This window comes from Protopterus annectens, chromosome 3.part0 (genome assembly GCF_019279795.1).
Source record: "Protopterus annectens isolate FY-2018-M chromosome 3.part0, PAN1.0, whole genome shotgun sequence".
NCBI lineage: Eukaryota > Metazoa > Chordata > Ceratodontiformes > Protopteridae > Protopterus > Protopterus annectens.
Window position 1 is genome coordinate 648,060,184 of NC_056731.1, and position 24,919 is coordinate 648,085,102.

At 36.4% G+C, this 24,919-nt stretch overlaps 1 protein-coding gene across 1 annotated transcript in view; it reads left to right on the plus strand.

Annotated features, from left to right (window-relative positions):
* The window catches only part of TMEM245 (transmembrane protein 245), a 1,232,464-nt gene that overhangs the window by 804,015 nt on the left and 403,530 nt on the right, over positions 1-24,919 (plus strand). The window contains exon 12 of the mRNA XM_044065650.1: positions 13,922-14,050. Coding sequence (XP_043921585.1) covers positions 13,922-14,050 — 129 coding nt within the window. The remainder of the gene's footprint in view (positions 1-13,921; positions 14,051-24,919) is intronic.

Here is a 24,919-nt window from a genome sequence, read left to right on the forward strand (position 1 = left end):
ATACTAAAGTACAGTAAAGTTGTTATTCTGACTGCACATGTAGCTGTAATTCCTTTACATTGCTCACAGTCGCACTTCTCAAACCAAGATAAGATTGGTTAAATAAGCTCTGGATAGTTGATTAGGCCCCTTGGGATGGCTAGAGTTTGCCAGTCTAAAACCTATCCCTTTCTAACAACCAAAAGTGAAAATTAAAGGTAAAACAACAAAAGTATAACTGAAAGTAAATCTTCTTTTCTACAAGCTATCCTTCCCTTCCTTCTTACAAATAGTGAAAAACAATGGTACAAAATAAAATATAAATTTAAATAAAACTTTTCTTACCAGTAAACTCCACAGTAAATCACAAACCAAGATAGGATTGTTTAGATAAGCTCTAATTGTAGGCACAGTCTGGGTGGTGAAAAAAGGTTTTTCATAATTTTAAAACCACAAAGAAATTATAAAAGCAAGGTAATTTACAATCAACACTGTAATGTCAGGATATTTACATTGTCAAGTGATGAGTGCAAGTGCTTACAATGGCAAAAAGAGAAGTTTGAAGTTATAATATACAAAGGACATTGAATAAGTTGTTTCAGCAGGTGTTCCTATACAGTATCAACAGAAAGGATGAAGTAATTATTTGCTTAATGTAGGAGAAGAGGGAAGGAGAAATTAAGGGGTAGAAAGGTGTGATTAGTATGTTATGTGGCCTGTTTAGCCTGGCAGGTCCATTTCATTCCACTGAAGCCATCCTGTGACAGTTGACATCAAATTTAGCAAAATAATGAAGGCTGTTTTATAGCAGCAGGTAGAAATGTGACTTGCCCTTTTTTCTTGCAGTATAGGCAGGTACATTTTACCCATGGCTACCTTTTCTGATACCGCCTCTTCAGTCTTTGTTTCATTATCAAGACTCATAAGACACGTGAGTAGCCTGTAAGTGCTCAATTTGAGGCATATAGGTGCATCGTTATCAGTTGTGGTCATATTTCTGGGGCTTCAGCCAATTTCTTTGATGCCTCTGTGTGGTTGAGATAAGTGTTTTATAACTTTCAGAGCATTGAAATACCTTATGAAAGCCTTATAACACTTAGATCTCCTACATTTTTTTTCTGTAACTGGTAGCACATGAAGCAGATAAAGCTCCATACACTACAAAGAAGTAAAATTAGGAATCTCTCCTATTATAACTGTTGTTACTCTGCACTTGGTCAAATGTTCAGGTGGTCGACCTTCATTTGACTGAGCCGGGTTCATTGTACATTTATTTTGTCTCCACAGAGCATACCGCTCAACCTCTTAGAACAAGAAATCTGGACAAAGCCATCAATAAAAATGAGACAAAGACCCAAACTTAGGGACAGTTTTTAAATACTGCTCTTACAAACTTAGAAAATTGATAGAATTACATGTTTTGCATTAGCATGAAATTTCTTAAGGATATGAAGTCTGAAACGTAACTGTCTGTCATTATTTTCTAACTTCAGTGTTTAAATGATTTGCTACTAATTTGCCAGAAAACCACAATTTTAAAATGGACCAAAACTATGAGCTGAAAATGTGGACATTTTGTGAAAATCTGTACAGTTGAGAGGTATGGCATAGAGGGCAGGAAATCCCCCTACAGGACCCATATTAAAGCCTATTCTGGTGTTTGATAGAATGAGCTGAGATTTAAAGGGCTTGATTTTTGAGTGGTCAGTCAAGTGTTTTTGACCATGTGTTCTTGACATGGCTATCAACATTCACCTCTTGAGCTTCACTTTGCTCTGCTGTTATGGTCATGTTTGTACCATTCATGTCCAACTGGACCTAGATTAGCTGTTTTGGCATGAATTACTTTTTTGGTTTCCTTTCTCTGAGAAATATGTTAGTCTTGATGCTTATTTTTCCCTTCTAATGCTTTTCTGTTGAAGGTCATTGCTCTTGATTTGTTCTTTGAATGTTTTACAAGTTACTGTATCTTTAATAGTTCTTGCTTGTGTAAGAAACACACACAATAAAAAGTGTTGCAACACATTTTTCTTGCTCATATACCACCTCCAGATTACTTGTGTGTCTTTAAGTGATGGAAAATTTCTGGTTGCAGTGATTAGTGATGGGTGTAAAAATATAACTGAAAACAGTTTTGTAATGACCCAAATATCAGATTTATGAAGGCTGATAAAGGGGGCTGGTATTGTGGTTATGGACAGTAGAACTTACAAACACCAAATGGAAATAACTCTGAACAAAAATGACACCTATCAGACAGTAGAGCCTGATGAAGTGTTAAGATACTTTGAAAAAATAGACCACATATTACTGGATCTTTTTCATGACAACCTCATTACAGATTACAATGACTTCATGCAGGTAGGGAATCCTTGTCTTGGTAAAATGCTTGGCATTCCGAAAATTCACAAAGATCAAATTAGCCCCTCCTTTGAGACACATTTTCTCCTCAAAAAAAAAAAAATTTAATTTATTGCCGAACTTCTCGATTTTTATCTGAATCCTATAGTTCAAAACTCCCAAGTTTATCTGAAAGACTTGGGAATTCCTGAATGAAATCTATATTTTTATCAATTATTCCCTTGATTTTATTGGTTCCTCAAGCAATGTTTTTAGTGGTTACACTTGACATATTGGCTGTGTACCCTAGTGTCGCTCGTCCAGTCAGGATAAAATAGTCAAGTCTTTGTGGGTTCTGTTCAAGCAGTTTTATTATATACAAACCTATCAGGATTGAGGCTTAATAACTTTAACTTAGATAAACTCATAAACAAACTAGCTATTACACTCATACATGCTCACTCTCTGGCTGCACTCTCAAAATGGCACTGAAGGTAGCACATGCTTGCTATTTATATGCATGTGCCGACCTTGAAACACTTCTTAAAGGTACAACACACACACACTGTTCTGCATCCTCCCTTTTTGAGAAATAAGTTGTGCAATATTGATGACATTAATTGACATGCAGTCAGTGCAAATAATTCTTTATCATCCAGTTATACAGAACTAAATACATATAGACAGTTATGTCCAGGTTGCTGTGTATTTCAGTCTAGGTCTGGAAATATAACCAAATCATGTGACATAGAAATTAGAATTAGGTCTAGCAACTGAGGCTGTCTCTGCTGAATGTTCAACTTTAGGGACATCAGGAAAATCATCAGGAATGGAAGTAGAAGTTAAGACACATTCTGCAACAGGAACATTGTCTGGATTGCTCTGAGATCTAGACTCTATCACAGGAACAATGCTGCAATATCGATTCTGGTACAGGAAGTAGTAGTCTGCGATTTCTCCTGTACTCTACACTCTCAGATTGTGCGAAGTAGGATCTCGGCTCAGTACATATACCTGTTACTTGACCAATCCAGTCGAAATCTTTCACTGTTTGTATCCTCACTTTCTCTCCTCCTTTCAATGAATGAAGAAATCTGCTCGGTTTATCATAGCTGGACTTCTGGAAAGAATGCTTTCTGAATAATTGGGCTCTAATTCTGTTGTTCTTAGCTTTAGGCCTCAAGAGACTGGAACTAATAGGCACTGTTGTAGTGTCTGAGCAGGTGAGCCAAGTATATCATCACAGGGTATGTTTTTGAGATTTAAGTAAATTCAAAAAGACATCTTTATTATCATGCTTTGACCTCTCAATAATTGCTTTGCACTCTGTACTGCACATTCAGCTAGTCCGTTTGACTGTGGGTATTCTGGACTACTAGTAACATTTACAAAGTCCCATTCTTTTGCAAATTTCTGAAACAACTGACTGGTAAATTGGGTACCATTGTCAGAAGTAACTTTGTGTGGACTACCATTGACTGAGAAATGATGTTTCAGCTTGGTTATAACAGCAGTGGATGTTAGATTAGGTAGTAAATCAATCTCAAACCACTTCGAATTAGAGTTTACCAACACTAAGTAATGCTGATTGTTCCACTCTAATAAATCAGTGGCTGCTGTTGACCAAGGCAGTTCAGGAACTTGACTTAGCTGAAGTGGTTCTTTTTGCAAATGCGGTTTAGTACTATTGCATACTGAACAAGAAGAAAATACTTTATCAGTGTCTTTTAATAGAGAAGGCCAAAATACTAGTTCTATCGCCCTTATTTTGGTAGATTACAAGCCTGGGTGACCACGGGTAGAAAAATTATGTATTTCCATGATGTCAAAGTCTGCCCTCTTGAAGAATAACTGCACCAAGACCAAACTTTGAAGCATCACAGGAAAGAGTTACTGGTTTATATTAGTCCTAATTTAGGAGTTTGCAAGAATAAGAGGGGAGGGGACATTGTGAATGCTACAGAAATAGCAGAATATAAATGGATACATTTTTTTTAGATCTGATGTCTTCCCAGGGCTTAATAAAATGAACAGTATCGAACCTATTTTAAAACTACGACAATCATATGTCAGTTAGAATATTATATTTGCCTTATGACGTTTTTTAGGCTGTAATGAAGCATTTTACTATTAAGTTGATTATTGTTTTAGTGAAGTTCTCTATGTTTAGTTAGTTGATTAATTATATAAATTGCATAATTATATAATGTGTTTATGAGTTATGTTATGTGATTGGCTGGTGTTGTACATTTATTCTGTGGTTTTAATGTATTGATTCATTCTTGAAAAAGAGTTTCAACTCAAAAGCTTGATGCAATAAACCCTGTTTTATATGGATGGTCATGCTGTGCCTTTTTCTATTGGATCTAATTTTGTGTTGGTTTACGAGTATGTCTAGCTTTTCTACACCTTTTTCTTAGACTTTGTTTGCTTGCTCTGTTGGTGAGAATAGCACTTAATCTGCTTTAAACAACCAGCCTGTAAGAAGGAATTATTCTAAACACTAAGATGAGTGGACTATCTGCAAAGAAAATGTTAAATGTTGGTGAGAACCCTCTTTTGCTTCTTTTCCAATCTGCCACTTCTGTGAATCTGAATATGACTGTACCTGTGAATGATTCTAAAAGAGAAGAATGTTTACATGAAATGCATGAACTTGAATTGTTGGTTCAGAAGTATGAGAGACTGCAATGGCAAATACTTGCATTCTCAGCCTATTTAGAGATGGGCATTGTGCCAAGAGGGCTGAGAATAACTAAAATGCCGACCTATGGGAATAAATATCCCACTCTCTTAAAGAAATGGCAGGAACTGAATCTACATACTAGTATGGAATATACGAGAATTATGAATGATTTCTTTACAGAAACAGAGCATGACTTTTGCACCAATAATAGACACTCTTGAAAATGAAATTGTCATCTGTACTGAGTTTGAGAGGCTTACACAACAGTACCAAAATGTGTTAGATAAGCTTGCTGAGTTTGAGAGCAAACTAGTCTCTACTAAGAAGCGATAGCTGATTAGAGACATATCTGACTTTCAAAATGGATGTGTTTTCTCTTGGCCAAGAGAGGAAATTGTGAGGGCTCGTATTTCATCAAATGTAAGTGCAAATCATTTAAATGCTCAATTACAACAATCTAGAAGAGTGGGCTCTTCTACTATGAGTAATACGGCATCAGTTAATGCACAGGAAGGAAATGCTACGCATGTAGGGAAAGCTGTTACAGCTTTAGACCCTTTTGCAAGTGAATCTACAGGTCAAGAAGTGTTGGCTGATAGAAACCATGCTAGTGAGATTCCTAACAACAATATTGCTGCCACTGAGACAACGAGTAGTTTTTTAGGTGAAACAAATCTAAAAAATAAGCCTGCAGCTTCCAATACAGGTGCAGCAGAGGGAGAGAGACTGAAGCAGGCAGAGGCACACCACAAAGGAAAGACTTGGGGACGAGACTGAAGGTAGGCCCTGTAACAAGAAGCAGAAGGACTTAGCAAGACATACTGTTGTTAACTTGTGTGGTTTTGAATTTTCTGAAATGGAACTGTATTTACTAGACAATGATTTATTGAATGACAGCATTACAGAGTTAAGAATGTTTGTTAGGAGTTTAGATCTGAAAATGTTATTTGGGAATACTAAAGCCAACATTGAAAATGCCTTAAAAAGAAGTAGTACTTTATTGTCTAATAGTACAGCAACTGTTACAGCCTTTTTACAGTTATGTGAGAATGATGTCTATGATTTGTTTTTTAATGGAAAATCGTCTAGATTTCACAACTTGAATGTTAGTGAAAGAAAAGTATTAATGGATTTAGTTAAAATGACTGACATTATACTGAAACCAGTTGATAAAGGTGGGAAAACAATTATATTTAATGTACAGCAATATCAAGAATTGATGCATGAGTTCCTAAATGATAGTGCAACATTTAAAGTTATAAATGTTGAGATGAATAGAATGATTTATAGGATTAAAACTGAATTGTATGATTATTTGATGAAACTAGTGATTACTCCTGAACAATATAATTATGTCTGTATAGAACATCATGTTTGCCCTGTCATATATGGGTTGCCCAAGCTTCATAAAAACTTGCTTCACCCCCCCCCCCATGAGACCCATAGTCTCAGGACAACAATGGGCTACCACCGCAATCTCAAAATATATAGACCAGCAACTTAAACCTTTATTGAAACATAGTATGTCCTATATAAAGGGCACTGGTGAATTTTTTTTAGAGTCACTGAGAAGGTTTTTGGGTACAAATATGAGAAATGTGTTGTTTGTAACTATGGATATTAAGTCCTTATTTACGGTCATTCCTAACAATATAGGTATTGAATATGTTAGAGAATGTCTAGTTAAGCACAGTACTTTTACAGCAAACAAAATTTCACTACTATGTTCTCTACTGGAGATTGTTTTACAAAATAATATTTTCATGTTTAGGGATGATGTGTATCATCAGATTTCAGGAGTAGCAATGGGCACACCTGTAGCCAACAGCTTTGCAAACAATATTGGCTAGATGGGAAGAATGCAGTATTTTTGATTCTAACAAAAATGAATACTACAATAGCGCTTTAATGCATTACAAACGCTTTGTAAATGATATAGTATTGTTGTGGAGAGGTAGTAGGGAGGCATCGGAACTATTTGTTGAACATCTACAAAATAACACCAGCTTCCTTAAGTTTGAAATCATCTTTTTGGATGTTGAACTGATGTATATTGGTGGCAGAATTCATACATCTATCTATAGGAGGGAGGTATAAGCAACTAGGTTATGTACGTAACTCCATTGTGCACTCCACCCACATTTATAAAGGAGTAGTAAAAAGTCAATTCTTGAGAGCCAGTAGGCTAAATACTACTGAAGAGGGGTTTTCAGCTGAGATCTATACTATGATGCAGGGTTTTTTGGCAAGAGGCTATAATAGAGGTTTATTAACTAAGAATGCAGAATATGTTAGATCTGAAAGGCCTAGTTTGGCCAAACCATATTTACTTTGAGAAGGCAGTAATGCCCAGAATAAAAGCTCTGTGAGAGAACCTGGATTTAATAAACTAGGATACATGATGAAGTATAATAGACATTCTAGACAGATTCAGTCCATAATTAAAAGAAATTGGACTGTTGTTAGTTCTGATGTTAATGTTAGGAAAATAGGAGAAAGGCCTTATTTTGTGTATAAGAGAGAGAAGAATCTTCAACAACTTCTCTGTTATAAAATTTTGGTAGAAATGAAGAGCTACATAGATTTAATAAGGGGACAGCCCCTGCTATAATTGTGTTTTTTGTAAGTTCATTAATGTTGAGACATAATTTATACATCTTATAACATAAGCCAATTTTATTTTTAAGGCATTTAGGATGTGCAGTAGTGAAAATTTAGTTTATTTGTCTGTGAGAAATGTTTGTTTTTATATTGGCAAAACCAACTGCAAATTTTAGGAGAGAATTGCCTCCCATTTATTTGACATAAGAAATGGGGTTGAAACAAATGCACTTAGCAAGCATATTTTACATTGTGGAAATGAGCATGCTTTTTAAATTTAGGATACTGCAGAGAGCTTGCAAGAATAAGAAGGGAGGGAACATTGTGAATGCCACATAAAGAACAGAATATTTTTTTTTAGATCTGATGTCTACCCAGGGCTTAATAAAACTAACAATATCAAACCTATTTTAAAACTAAGACAAGCATATGTCAGTTAGAATATTACATTTGCCTTATGAAGTTTTCTAGGCTGTAATGAAGCATTTTACTATTAAGTTGATTATCGTTTTTAGTAAAGTTCTCTAACTAGGTTTAGTTAATTATATAAATTGCATAATTATATAATGTGTTTATGAGTTATATTATGTGATTGGCTGGTGTTGTACATTTATTCTGTGGTTTTAATGTATTGATTCATTCTTGAAAAAGAGTTTCAACTCGAAAGCTTGATGTAATTAATCCTATTTTATATGGATGGTCGTGCTGTGCCTTTTTCTATTGGATCTAATTCTGTGTTGGTTTACCAGTATGTCTAGCTGTTCTACACCTTGTTCTTGGACTTAGTTACTGGTTTATTGACATCATAATATCTTAATGTAGGCGGAGTGGCAATTTTCTGCATAAGGTGTTCAAATGCCTTCTGGTGCTGTTCCAAGCAAAACCATACAACATTTTTGCATGTCAGCTCTCTCAAATGTGCTTTCAACTCACTGGAGTCTAGTATAAACTTTCCTTAATAGTTGACCATACCAAGAAAACATTGTAGAAGCCTGAACATTATCTGGTGCTGGCATCTCAAGAATGTCTGTTTGATTGGAAAAGGCTGGTCGCAAGCCAAAGTTAATAAATAAATGGCCTACATATATGTAACTTCTGATAGTCTGAATTTGCACTTCAGAGGATTGAGCTTTAAGTTTACTTCACATGCTCTGTCTAGAACTTCTGTCATGCTCTGTGTCACCATTGCCTCCAACCAATAAATCATCTACTGTTATGGCACAAGGATAACCTGAGAAAATTTGCTCCATTGCACACTGAAAGACTTCACTTGCAGAATTTATTCCAAATGGCATCCTGAGGAATCTGTATCTGCCAAATGGGGTACTGAAAATAGTCAGCAATGAGGATTTGTGATCAAGCATAACTTGTCTAAATTAACTTTTTGCATCCAAGACAGAAAAAACAGTGGCATTTGGTATTAGGGCTGTGACTTCCTCAACTCTATGCATTGGATGATACGGTCTCTTTAATGCTGTGTTCAAATCTCTTAGGTCAGTACATATTCTCATTTCGTCTAAGCCTTTTTTGTGGGCTGCTAACATGGACGACACCCATTCATTTGGTTCTGCGACTAGACAAATTACACCTTGCTGCACCATTTTATCCAATTAAGCTTTAACTTTATTCTGTTTAGCTATCAGATCTTTTCTTGCTGGTGTGACCACTGGACTGACCTCTAGGTCTGACTTCATAGAATACACAACTGGAAGTTTGCCCAACTTGTCATCCAACACATCAGCATACTCTGAGAAAATAGCTTCAGTAAAATTGGAACTAGGATATGTGCTTATATAATGAATTTTTTTGGTAAAATAAAGCATATTCATTCTCAAACTGTGTCTGAGACCCAATAATGACTGCACAGATCTTCGGACTACATAGAATAACAAGCTGCAACAGTTTCTAGCCAAATAACATGAAAGCACTACTGAGCCTTCAGTTTGAATTTCTTCACCACCGTAAGCAACAAGTTTTGCACAACTAGCCACATTGAGTTGTTCATTAGTTCTCACCTTAGTAAATGTGTCTGCTAACATAACATTACACTTTGAGCCAGTGTCTACTTTAAGCTTGGTGGATTTACCATTGATCTGGACAGTACAAACAACTTCATTCTTTGACAACACATTTACTGCATTAACCTTTTCAGCAATTACTGATAACACCAGTAGAAAGTAGAATCACAGCTCTATATGACTGACTTGCTCTTTAGAGTTAGCCTTCTTTATAACAATGTGAGGTTTACTTGATTTACAAAATTTTTGAAAATGGTTGCATTGTTTACAGTTGTGGCATTGATGACCAAATGCTAAGCATTTTTCTCTTTTAGACTCATGACTGGAACCACAATTGCAACAGTTAACAATAAAGCTGGGTTTGGGTTTTGCTCACTCACCCTTGTACTGCACCTAGCATGTCCTTTTCTTAGAACTTGCTGGAAAACTATGGGTTTTACCTGGGGAACCTACAGGGGTGGCAGGTGCCATGTGCTTAGGCCTGCTTCTTCTAGTCAAGTGTTGTATGTTGTCTACATTTGCTCTGGAGCCTGCTGAAACGATGCTGTTATCACTTGCAAACACACTTTTGTGCCTTTCTGTAAATTCATGCATTTGGCAAATCTCAGTAGCTTTGCTCAGTATTAAATCACTGTCACAAAGCAAAATCTTTCTCACTGCAGCACTATTAATACCACACACAAGCCTGTCCTTTATTAACTCATCTTTTAAGTCACCAAGCTGGCACGTTTTAGCTTTGTTTCTCAGGTCAGTAATGTAAGCTGCAAAAGTTTCCCCTGTTTTTTATCTCTTGTGTAAAACAAATGCCTCTCTAACATATTTGTCTTGGGGGGGGGGGTACTCATTTCCCTGAACTTGCGCTTCAGTTACTCAGGGTCTTCCCTTGATTCAGCCTGTACATGGTTTTCACCTTCACCCTCATATACTGCTGGTGCATACACAAATGAACGCTCCCTTTTAGTGGCCTCTGAACTAGCTAGATGTAGCAGAATGAATATCCTGGTGTGTGCCTCCTTGTCAGAATAAGTTGCTTGTATACAAAGATCGTACTCTTGCTCAGATATTCTCCGGTTCTGTGCAATATTCTGATCAAATACCAGTGGTGATGGTTTTCAAAATCCATCTTCCATATTAACACATATCAGTGAAGGACTGCAAGTATGCATGAACACACATGCATATACATATGCCAAAAATTTATGTCAGTATTTGTAACTATACCCAATAGCACAGCAAGCCTCTGACTAACTGAAGTTTGCGAAATAATTCTCTCGGGCACTGTAATACTCTTGAGATCACTGTACTGTAAAAGTCACTTAGTGTAAGAAACATTTCAAAGTAGCTGCACTTTGGGAACAAACAGTACACAGCACATTGAAACTTTCCCAAAATGGCTGTATTTTGCTAAATAACTCTTTACAATGTAAGAAACACTCTGTAATGGCGACACTTTCTGAATAGACACACCCAGCACAAGAAACTTTTCGAAATGGCTGTATTTTGACTGTACTTTACGAAATAGTTGCACTTTGCACACAAACTCTTCGGAGTAAATGCACAGTAATAAGCACACACTGCAAGCACTTTTACACACTTTGAGATACTTCAAATAACTCTAGTTATGCCCTGAATACAGTGCAAAATAGCAGTTATAGCAAAACACAGTACATTGCCAAAAGCATGTAGCCACCTTGCATTATTTATGCTTAATGTGCCCTTTTTGTCCTTATTATATTCGTTCTGCTCGTTTAATCTTTTTCCATGCTCTTTATACGTTTCTTATGCTCGTTTTACTCAAAACATGCCTGCTTTGCTTTACAAAAAAATGCTCATTTTGCAATTCTGAGGTAATTCTGAACCCCTTATGTGCCTTTCTGATGATCATTTTATCAAATAGCTTAATTTTAAACATTTTGTTTAATTAGTAAACCTTTTGTGCCTCTCGCATGTTTAATAATGCGGTTTGTGCACTTGTAATACTTTGTTTTATTGGTTTTATAAAATAAATGGTTTGTGCAAGTTTTCATTACCTTTGGTTTATTTCTGGCTCTTTTTCGTGCTTGTTTCTCTTAGTTTACCTTCAGTGTTAACTGTGCACCTTGTAGCACTGAAAAGCAGTCTCAAGAATCACAGTTCTGACACCATGTCGCTTGTCCAGTCAGGATGAAGTAGACTAGTGTTTGTGGGTTGTGTTCAAGCAGCTTTATTATGTACAAAACACATCAGGATTGAGGCTTAATAACGTTAACTTATAAACAAACTAGCTATCACACTCATACATGATCACTCTCTGGCTGCACTCTCAAAATAGCACTGAAGCTAGCATGTGCTTGCTATTTATATGCACATGCTGACCTTGAAATGCTTCTTAAAGGTACAACACCACACACTATTTTACATTTGGCATTCCTCATCTAAGATGGCATTTACTTAGTGGAGGGATACCTCACGAACCATGCTGGTACAGAGTTGGGTAGAGTTCAGACTCTCTGTAAACTTCTATAATTAGTTCTGGAAAACAACTGTTTCATTTTCAGTGATAAAATTTACCATCAAATTAAAGGTGTAGCCATTGGTGCTAAAATGGGCACCAGCTTATGCTTATCTAGTGCTTAGCTCTTGAGAGGCTGACACACACATTAATTTGAAAGGATTCAACCAAGTGCACCTCTACAGGCATTTCATTGACAATATATATTTTTTTGTCTGGCTGGATACCCAGAGCAAATTAAGTGATTTTATTTCAAACATCAAACAGTGCATATGGTTTCTTGACTTTACTATCTCAAGTACAAGTAAAACAGTTCATTTCTTGGACATTACCCTTTCTTGTGATAATGTCCATAACAGTTTCAACTCCATGATTTATCGTAAAGACACCTTTAGAAATAATTATTTGGACTACAAGTCAGCACCCCCTGTTTATGAAGAGAAACATAGTGAAGGGCCAGATTGTACGTGTAAGTAGACTTGTTAGTGAAGATGTTCAGTTTTTTAAAGAATGCAGCTTTCTCAGTAGTCTCTTTATAGAGAAAAACTACCCCACTGAACTCATTGACTATTGTTTTCATGATGTTTATTCTAATAAACCTTCTCGGCACCAGCCGATTTTGAGATATAGTTTTACTACTAACACAGTCCCGTTAGTAATGACTGTTCGTGTTTTCTGCTACCTATCTCATTAGATTCACAGAGCATCAGGCACTGTATTGCCAAAAGCTGGATCATTAATGTTAATCAAGAATTTTCTAGGACCAGACCCATCCTTTTGCTATAAAAAAACTACATCCTTGAAGTCGTTATTGGAAAAGGAACAACCCTCTGGTCCCACAGAAATGAACAGTTGCGGTCACTGTATTTGCTGTCAACATATTCTGACTGGAGATAATCTCAAGTTAAGCACGGAATTTTTCTCTCTGATTTAAAGATTCAGTTGACTGCACCACCAAGAATGGTTGTGTACATCACAATCTGTTCCTATTGTGGCTCTTTCTATATTGGAAAAACTATATGCAGATTAAGTGACAGAATAAAAGAGCATATCAGATCAATTAGAATCACAGGTAGTAAAAATGATTTAGCTAAACATAGTTTGTTATGCTCCCATTTTTCTAATTTTAATTTTTCAGTTTTGGACAAAGTGGTTGTCCCTTTTGGCGATGTCAGCAGTCTCCAGGAGGTCAGGGAATTACAGTGGCAAGTGAGACGTCAAGCTAACACACCCCCAGGCTGTATGGAAGTTAAAAGTTTATTTAGATATTAAATGTTTATTAAGATAGTCAAGATAATTGATGATTACTGGGATGGGTTCTATTTATATATTTTTTTTTTAATTTAGAATAGTTACTGTAGTTTAAACTTCCACTGCACTGTCTAGAATGTAAATTTAAATTACGTTTCTGATGAAAGTTTGTTTTAAAACAGTAAATGGTTGAAAGCACTTCATTTTTAGTCTACGGTTTGATTTCTTCTGATCGAGGTTTTTATTGTTTTATGTAATAACTGAAAACATCTGAATGCACATACTAGCTATAGTTAACATTTACGTGACAAGCTTAAGACTGACATTGTAAACAGGATAATATTGGTAGCGTAGAGGTTAATGGTAGACATTGTACTGTAACGTACTGTGAAATGATAAACGTCATATGTGCTTACCTATTGCATTCTGACTTCAGCATACTCCTACAGAGTCCTTTCAACTTGTACTCTTTTCATAGCCCTGTGTTCTGACAGGATAAATAATGTCCTGTAGATAGCCATATATTTTATTGTGATCTATTTTCTTGTTTTCTAGAATACAACCCATTCCAGTAGACACAAGTGGCACAAGGCTATTCATCGTCAGAACAGCTGGCTTGGAGACATTCTTGACTGGCAAGACATTGCTTCATTTCTTCATGAAAATATTGAAACGTTTTTGTCAGTAAGTTTTTTTTTTTTTTATTGTCTTTAAAACGGTAAACTCACCAGCGCAATCTTAATTATTAATGTTTTAGAGGGACATAGTTTCAAGAAGATATTACAGATTAAATAATTTTTTTCAGTATTTTTTGTTGTAAGGGTACACATTACATGCAGAAAGCCTGTTTTTGCAATTAACAGAATGAATTCATTCTGCATTTTATGTATAGAGTTAGATAGACACAGTCTATAAAAATGAATTAAAACATACATTTACATGTTTACTGAACTGCAGTCTGTTAGAGAAGTAATGTGATACGCAGGCCCTTTTGATGGTAATTCTCATTTTAATATGCAGCTGCAGTATTACCATATGCACATATGAACACATTTTCATTAAGAATATCGAACTTTAAATATTACTTTTTATTTATTTATCCCATTTGTTTTTCTGAAAATTCCAACTGAGCAAAAGCCCATTTTCAGAAGAGGCCCAGGAAGAAAAACTCCAAAGGTAAAATCAGCTCACAGACAGGAAAATGAATGGAAGGCAATGATCATTAAAGGAATTATTTAAAAAGTTTTATTTGCCAGTAAAGCATATACTGAAAAATAATGAAAGCAAAGTCTTGTGTAAGAAAAGGAAAGGGATATTTAGAGATATACGAGGGAACACAAAAGAGAATATAGATGGATGGGCAGAATGAGGAACTCATATATGACATTGTAGAGACGGTGGTAGGAAGAATATAAGAGCGAAGTGCAAAGTGGAAAATGAAGTTTAGAGATTGTGTAAGGTGGAAAGGGGGAAATGCAGTTTAATTTTAAAGGAATAGAAAAGATGTCTGGGCAAGGGTAAATAAGTGTAAGAAAAAGGAGATGGAAGTCTGAATTGAAATAAGGGGAGGCCTTATAGAAGGACAAATCCTGCTTGATACTAAATGAGTCTTTTGTAATCAAAGAAATTGAGTTTGTGTGTAATGTCTAAAGGTAGAGTTCCATAGTGTAGCTACTTGTACTGAAAAGATAGCTTTTCTGTAGTGATTGCTTGATTTGAATATATACTGACTGCAGAGAGATTGTGTCTACAGTGCATCATGTGTTATACAGAAGTACACTCAAAAATTCTCACTTTTGATACTTCATTAAAAATCACTTTAATATTCAGTAGTCTTGAACGGCAATTTGTTGTGGATTTACACTACTGAGATGATTGCTCTGAACAACTTCCTTACATTGAGTCTTGGCATTGACTTTTAGCAGTACTGTGAGAAGCAGTTTCACATCAAGAAGGAGGTAGTGCTTTATGCAGCACAGAACTATGAGGCAGCACTTCAGAATTAAAAAAAAAAAATCAGCTGAGCTTCTTCTGATTCATTCTTCTGCTTAAAATGATTTCTATTCTTCCGGTAGATCTGTTTAGCTGACTGTTTTATCTTGGTTGTTGCTTGACATGGGTCATTAAATTAGTTTTCTGTGCATTAATTTCAGAAGCCATATTGATACTTACTTTTTCCTTGATATGCAGTTCTGAAAGAATTTATATCTTTCTGTGAGAACAGAACTTCTGGCAACACTGTATTTCTTTCAACAAATCAATGGCATTTCTTGGAATCTCTGAAACTAACTATGGATATGAAGTCACTGGCTACATTTAGAGATGTCTCCCCATTAGAAGTTATGCTAATGAAAGGCCCACAGGCTGCAAATGTGAGTTTTTATATTCCAGAACTGGAAGGTAGCTATCTGAATTTTCAGAAATGGCATATTTTCTCATGAGATTCTTTAAACTCTAGAAGTTGCAATCTGCCTTTTTCTTTGCTGTGTGTATAGCACGGACTTGAAATAGTGTCATTACTGTATATGCATATGAACATACCATGCCAAAAATACTTTGGTTTGAAGGGTGTAAAAAACCATACCCCCCCCCCCCCCAAGAAATTCATTGCCTTTCCCATACAAGCTTTACTCATTTACTTATTAGTCATCAGCCATCCAGTTTTTTTAAACTTTCCAAAGGTCCTTCTGTATGACAATGCTGTTCTGTTGCTGCTGCTCCCTTGGTGTCACATGGTATGTGTCTAATAAAAAAAACAGCATTACCTCATACCATAGTCACTTCTTATCACTGAAAGCCATTGATTGTATGGGTTAGTTTTCTGTTTTTGCATACTTTGTTGCTCAGTGTGGCTTGAACCTTCTGTTGGTGTAAGTATCATTAAAAGTATTTGTTTTCCATAACCGGAGAAAATATTTGTTAACAGCTCAACAACACCAAGAATTGTGTGCTTCAACACAAACTATACCACCAAAGCCACAAAAAGCTTTTTATTTCTCTAGCGCCTTGGCTACAAATAGCCTTCAAGGAGTAAAATACACAAATTCAGCAGTTGTTTATATAATACCAGCAGCTTCAATCAGTAAGCAATTAAACAATAAAAACATCAATTGAAACTTCAATTAAAACTTTTAAAGTGTCACTGTCCAGTTTCATATAACACTTTTCCAGCAACATTTAGTATTTAATCCCTTCGGTATTAACGTACCATATTTTAAAATATTGTTTCCTTTTTTAAAAGATTATGTCTATGTGTTTCCCTATCATCATTCTTTAAACAAATCTGTTCTAAAATAGTTGCCTTAGATCCTTCAGGATCTCCATTATGGAACTTCTAAAATGCTGGGCTAAGGGGCTTTCTATCTTACCTGTCCTAATGTCTCTCAAGTGTTCTAACAATCTAACTTTAAATATTCTTTTTGTTTGTCCATTATAGAACATATTACATGTACATCTGATAGCATATACTACCCCTTCTGTTCTACAATTATATTCCCCATTTACACTAAAGGGGATGCCATTTATAGTCTGAAAAGTGTTTATAATGTAGGGACATTCCCTACACTTTCTACAGGATCTCGTCCCCTTATTCCAAAGCTGCACAGGCAAATTAATGTCTGGCCTTTGAAAGTTAGTGTGTACCACCAAGTCTCGTATGCTTCTACCTCTCTTATAGGAGAATATTAACTTTTTATTCACCAGCCCATTTAATTCATCAAAACTTTTCAAAAATTCCCAATAATGAAGCATGATCTGTTTAATATTCTCACTCAACACATTGTATCCTAAGACCACAAATAAACTATCTATATCCATTTTATTCCTTCTACTAACATATTCTCTTCCATAATTTGTTTATTTTGTTATCTATTCCATATCTAATATATAATACTTGCTTCACATCTCTATCAATAATTTTCACATCATATCTTCTATTACTGAACATTGCTGCGGTCTGTTCTAATTCTTTTCTAAAAATACTCTCATCAGTACACAGTCTTGATATCCTTAAAAATTCCCCAAATGGAAATGATTCCAAAGTATGTTTTGGATGACAACTAGTGCCAATTAGAAATTGATTCACCTCATTAAATTTCCTATATATAATCATTTTTATACATTCACCCACTACTTCACACAAATGTATATCTAAAAATGAAACTTCCTGTCCATATTGTAGACCATCAAATTTTTATCTGAAACCTATTCCACGTATTTCTTCCACAAAGTATGGTACTAAATGTGCACCACCCTCACATAAAAAAAAAAAACAGCATTACCTCATACCATAGTCACTTTTTATCATTGAAAGCCATTGATTGTATGGCTTAGTTTTCTGTTTTTGCATAGTTTGTTGCTCATTGTGGCTTGAACCTTCTGTTGGTAAGTATCATTAAAAGTATTTTTTTTCCGTAACCAGAGAAAATATTTGTTAACACTGAAGTGAGAATATTCATTGTGCACTGACTCTGGTCCAGCTGTCTATAAAAAATTGTACTGTGATATATAGTTAGTCCCTGAAAACTTTCATAGAGCATTTTTTGTACTACTTCTTGACTCCTACACTGCCATGTTGTATTTCCTTTAATTTATAGTTTGGGCAGTTAAGTGAAACCTGTATGTTCTACTTGAAATGTATTTAGCAATAGAAACAGTATTTTCTTTATTTCACACCGTATGTTATACTGTATCTCACTGTTAGACACTTGTTTGTTATTAGTACTTTATTTTCTGCTATACCTATTGTATTATCCAGCTGCATGGTATGTCAAGTGAGTAAAATGTATGAATAAAAGTATCTATTACTGTGCCCCCCTGCTGTACTTTAATCTTATCCTCTGCTTTCCACTACTACCTCTTTTAACTACTCTCCCAATACTTTCTATCCCTCAAACTTACTTTATCCCTTGTCTTACTCACTTTGTAATATATCCTAGTTGACTTTTCAACTCCTCAGACTCTTGCTTACTCCTTTTCTTCTGCCAATCCCTTAACACTCATGACTCGCTATTTTTAAATAACTTAACTCACTGTGTATCTTCTCTTCTGTTTTATTTTACAGTATTCCACCCCGGGTACTCTCTCCCTGCCTATATATTCAAAAGGAAGATCTACTGTTTAAACCCAGAAGAACTCCCAGAATTTGCCTGCTAGCCTTGGTCTCCTACTAAGTAACGCACTGGAAGGACTCCCTATAACAAACTGTGTATGAATGTATGTAGCCAAAGAAATTACCTCTGAACTCATTGTTTAGCTACTACTATTACCCATTTATTGTGCTTGTATGCCCTCTAGAGTGTGCGTTCTTTAAAGCAGCCTTCTGCAGACCGTTTGCTACACCCCCCCCCTTCCAATCACTAAACCCTTTAAACAACTTAGTTCCACTTAAGGCCTATATATCTGTTCTACCCTTTATCCTTTATTACTACTTTCTACCACTAGGTGGCAGCACCTTAACACTACGTACCCATAAAGACAGTTGTTCTTAAGTGGCCACTATACCTAATGCTGGCTATACTTTCCACTTTTTTAAAATATATACTCCCTACTCCTTTTACTTTTATATATCCACTCCCTCCTTGCTATATCTCAAACTCTCTTTTTTTCACCTTGTTAACCTCATTTCTGTGTTCCCATATAGTAATCATTACCTACCCACTTACCTTCTTTATTGATTCCTATTGCTGATACTTTTTCTCTGCTCTACTATCTTGACTTGCTCCAACCCGCTCTGTTCGCCCTGCGGGCTCACTCTGCTCCCCTATCCTAACCCCAAATCTCACCCACCCCCATTGCACCCAAACTTATACTCCTTAAACCACACCCCTTGCTCAATCAACCAACCACTAACTCCTTCCCCTTAGATACCCCACCCCTTCTTCAACCACACCCCTTGCTCAATCAACCAACCACTAACTCCTTTCCCTTAGATACCCCACCCCTACTTCATCCTACTATTTAAAGCTACTTCACACCTTATATTACCACACTCTACCTTCTTTACCTGAACTATAATCTTTAATAAACTTCACACTGTTGCTCTACCCTTCTCCCCAACTACTTCCTATACTAGACCTTTATAGCATACTCTCTCCTTCAATCTTATCTATCTCTTATCTACATGCTCCTCATGGCCCAAGTGCTAAAAACTACTTACACACATCTTCTACTTACAACAATTATCCTACTTTCACTATCTATTTCATACCCACTAACCATCTATGAACATTCTTCACTTAGTAAACTGCACCTCACTCCCCAGCAAGCACAATCAGTTTCTCAAGTAAACACCCTAAACCATATAAACATAACCTCTACTTCCACCTACACACTTCCAAAATTTCATAGATCCACCCACATCATCTATTTCCAAGGCAGAAAAACTCATAAATACTATAAAATCACAAGGATTATACAAAAACTCAACAAACCCCCCTATTAGATGGTGACATTCATCCAAACACTGGCCCTACAAATAATTTCACCAAGGTACCACAGAACCCACCTCTCAATACCCATACCCAAACAAGACCCTCCAACTCCCACCTGATAGCCCATCTTAACATCCGTATTATTAACAGTAAAATAACCCACCTTCATGCACTCTTAGAAATACACTCATTTGACATCCTCTGTATTATAGAAACTTGGCTAAAGCCTACTACTCTCGACCAGGAAATAACCCCATCTGGATATAACATTCTGAGATGTGATCGGATATCCAAAAAGGGTGGAGGAGTAGCCATCCTCTGCATATCTGAACTTCAACTTACAACCTTTAATGCATACCTACCCTCAAATACCAACGTGGAAACCCTTAGTGTCAAACTACATATCAACAACTGCAAATCTATCTACATAATTTGCTCATATCTGCCCCCTGGAAATAATATTAACACTCTGGAAAATATCCAAAGTTGCCTCTCCACTCACCTACCTCTGGAAACCATAGTACTAGGTGAATTTAATATAGACTGGGCTACTTGTAGCTCACCTAATCCTACCTCCCACATCAATCTATATGGCTTTTCCCAAATTATAACCACCCCTTTTAGAATCCATAAACCAAGTAATAAAGAAAGCACCCTAGACTGGATCCTTATAAATAGTCACCCCGATACTTATATACCAGGTACGCTTCCAGACGATATTAGTGACCACTCCCTGACATTTATAGTTAAACAAAAATTCCATAGTCCCAATCCAAATCTTTTCAAAACCTCACGCTCAGAAAAACATTTTAATCAAGAAAACTTCCTAAATGAACTTAATGCATGTGACTGGTCACCAATTCATCATCTTCAGCTAGAAGAAGCGGTATCTTATTTCAATACAAAATTCCTACAAATCCTTGATTGCCATGCCCCCTCTTACTCTACCAGAATACGAACCAAAACTGCTCCAAGGCTCACCAAAGAAACGAGACAAAAGATTCCCTTACGTAGTAAAATATGGGCCAAATGGAGAGCATCAAAAAACCCAGCAGACCATCTTTACTTTAAGCAGCTACGAAATACCACTAAAAAAGAAATTCTGCTAGACAATAAAAAACTACTACCTTCACCTACAACAAACCCACCAACATAAACCACAAAAGTTCTGGTCAGGCATTAACAAACTGCTTCAACCAGGGCACTCCAAAACTCCCACCCCATCAGGTATAACCCAGGATAACCCTAAACACATTGCTGATGCCTTCAACAACTACTTCACTGAAGCTATTCAAACTCTAGCAAATACACTACCCCCTGTCAGCACTAACCTGTCAATAAGTATAAATAGCCCAGCTCCTTCATTTCATTTAGAATCAGTACCAACATCCCTCATCTGCTCCCACCTACAAAAACTCAAACCTTGTACCCCTTCAGCTGACCATCTACCAGGTGAATACCTACAAATTGCATCTAAAGCCATTGCTTATCCTATATCCATCCTTATAAATAGAACAATTACTGAAGGAACAATCCCCATCATCTGGAAAGTTTCACACATCATCCCTCTGCATAAGGGTGATTCCTCTACTGAGATTTTTAACTTTCGACCAATAGCCTTACTCTCTCCAATAGCAAAAATAATGGAAAAATGTATCCACTGACAGTTGCTCACCCACCTTCTCTCTAATAACTTACTTGCTAACTGTCAGCATGGCTTTAGACCTCACCGTAGTACAACCACTGCTTTACTATCCATTTCTGACTGTATTAACAAACATCGTAATAACAACTCTCTTTCATCTGCATTATTTATTGACCTGTCAAAAGCCTTCGACATGGTTAACCATCACCTACTTATTGATATACTAAAATCCTTATCTCTTGACGCACATGCAATACTTTGGTTTAAAATCATACTTCGATAACAGACATCAAGCTGTTCTCTGGGATAATAAATAATAATTATAATAATAAATAATTAATCCTCACCCCTTCCAGTCAACATTGGAGTGCCCCAAGGCTCCATATTAGGCCTTCTCTTTTCAATCTTTATTAATGATCTTAACTCTAAAATTCCACAAGCCACCTGCATACAATATGCAGATGATTCAACTTTAATATGCTCTGCCAACTCTGCTTCCTCACTCCAGACCCTCACCCAAACTGTATTTCATACTGTTGAAAATTGGTTCATGAGTCATTGCCTCCTCCTTAACCCTGAAAAAATTAAATTATTGCTCTTTACTCCTAACCAAAGGTCTCTACAATGTCACTTCGCAGTAACTTCTAACAATGGAACTACCATATCCCCAGACACTACAACCCGACTCTTACGTATTACAATAGACCACAGCCTTAGCTATGATGATCATATTAATACTACTGTAAAATCAGTCAACCGAAAACTAGGATCCCTTTATAGAATCAAATCCTTCCTCACACCACTAGCCAGAACTACCATTGCCCAAACCCAGCTTATCTCTACCCTGTTTTATGCCTCTGTCATTTATACTAACCTGTCTAAAAACAACCTTAGCAAACTTGCAACCAGCTATAATAACATTGCCAGATTTGCCACTGGCTCCCCTTTTAGAACCTATCACTGTCACAACCTTAAAAAGCTAGGATGGTTAGAACTACAGAATCAACTACTTTCTCAACAACTGTCTATTACCCAAAAGATTTTCTACCACCCTAACAAGACTCCTATCCTCATTAGTATGGTTACCCCATATAATAATCTGGCAACACTATGCTCTGCTGATAGATTTCTATTACTAAATCTAACAACAAGGCTGGGGACTCACTGTTCACCAACACAGTGGGAAAACATGGAACCAGCTTCCTAAAGAATTATCATCACTTTCTTCCACACTACTCTTCAAAAAACATCTTAAAGAATATCTCAAAACACACTGGCTTATGTCCCTGCTCTAACCCAGACTAAAAGTCTATTTCCCTATCTCCCACTCCCCTTACCTCTTTGCTCTGTTGTTTTATTATGCCTATCAATTGCAACTAGAACACTAACCACTTCCTGGCACTGCTTCATGACTTACTTCTCTAAAAGAACTCACCTCCTATTTTCTAATATAAAATAATGTAATGTAACTTCCTACTATAATATATAATGTATTCTAAGATACTGTTGCCTACATTGGAGCTTTTCTCCCCAGGCCTCTACTGAATATGTACTGTATGTAAGTATTAGATTGTATGCCTGTAACCATGCCTTTAATTTAAGATACCAATTCTCTGTATTCTTTATCATCTTATATATGCTATCCAATGTTTTTTTTCCAGGTAAATCTTAACACAATTTTTGTATTGTATATTCTAAAAGAATGTAATGTAATATCTGTCTATTGCATATACTGTATGCTATGATACTATTTCCTATGTTGGAGCTTTTCTCCCTGGGCCTCTACTGAAAATGGACTTATATCCAGTTAGACCAGCCCGGTCAACAAATGTAAAATAAATAAAATAAAATAAATATAATGTACGTTTTCTGCCTTGGGAAATTAGCATGATGCTGATAATTGTCAGTTCTGTAAAACATTGACAGTTCTACTTCAACATACCTCAGTCTTTACACAAACATAGTATCCCATTCAGCTGCCTCTGAACCCCACCCTTGCCTGGTTAATTATTGTAGGAAGTAGGCACATTTTGATCTTTTTTTTAACTTCGGTAAAGGACAGCAAAATTAAGTCACAGGAAAATGTACAAACCTACATGTAAAGCTGCTGTGCTCAGAAAAATGAATGAACAAAAAATTAGGATTTTGTTGAAAAATTAAGTTATGTGCCCCATACAGCTGCCTTTGAACTCCACTCTCCCTACCTGTTTATGAGATGGAGAGGCAGGGCTTATTTATTTTTGTAATTCATGTAATGACCATCATAACTAGAACATGGAAAACTGACAAGCTACTACTTGTTGTTTGTCTTTCAGCTTTTCCCGGTAAGGGGTCGCCACAACGGAACTCCTGTTCGCTAATGATTGGCAGTAGATTTTTGTGAAACGCCGAGGTGCCAGCTCAATGCCCAACCTTCAACGAAAGCACGCCCATTTACGCACGCATGTCTTTTGAATGCTACCCAACTGCGGGGAGGACATGCAGACTCCACACAGAAGGCACTCCCAAGCACAGCCGAGAATCGAACGGGAGAACCTCTTGCTGTGAGGTAACAACGCTACCGCCGTATCACCGTGGCACTGAAGCTACTTCTGAAGTCTTTATTTAGAGAGAAGTTATTAACACCAAGTAAGGACTCTTGTTGAGAACAGTTTAAGCATACTGCTCCATTCAACTGTCCTTGAACCTTGTCTTCTGCCTGATTATGAGAATGAGCTGTTTGGATAAGGTGCATCTTTTTTTAAATTCACCTAAAGGGTGTCATAACGGGAAGCTGACAAAGCTGCATCTAAAGTCAGTGTTCAGAGTGAAGTTAATCACCACCAAGAGAGGATCCTTTTATTGAAAATGCTCCATTTGACTGCCTTTGAACCCCCCCCCCCCCACATAAGCACACAGCTGAATAAGGGCAAGACACTGTTTATTTATTTAATTCATATAAAAGGTGACATAACTAAATCATGGAGAAAAAAAAAATGGGAAAAATGACATGTAAGGTCACAATCTGGAGTGAAATTAATGAGCTGCAGAGGAGGGCTTTATTACTGAGAACAGACAAAGTAAGAATCTCCATGATTGGCTTAATTATAATGAAAAATTTGCATGTACTGATCCATGTGAAAATACATAAGCATTTAGTTTTCATTCAGAAGTACTATTTGGGAGCAGTACTTTTCTGTATGTCCGAAAGCTGCTAGTAAAGATGCATGGAGATTGAGGATTGTGGGCTAGAAGTAGATACCCTTTCCTCCCCCAACCTGTTTTATAGATGGAAAGAAGTAGCGACCATCACCCCTTCACTGCAGGCAAAATTACTTTGAGTAATACATTCACTGCATCTGGGCCTTTTGTCAGACTTTTCACTCTTCTGGTTAAAAGAAAACTTCTCTCTTTTTTTTTCTGAAATCAAAAGTATAAAAATGTGTCATATAATACACTGCCATTAACTTGTAACAACTAATTGGTTTTCTTAGTAGT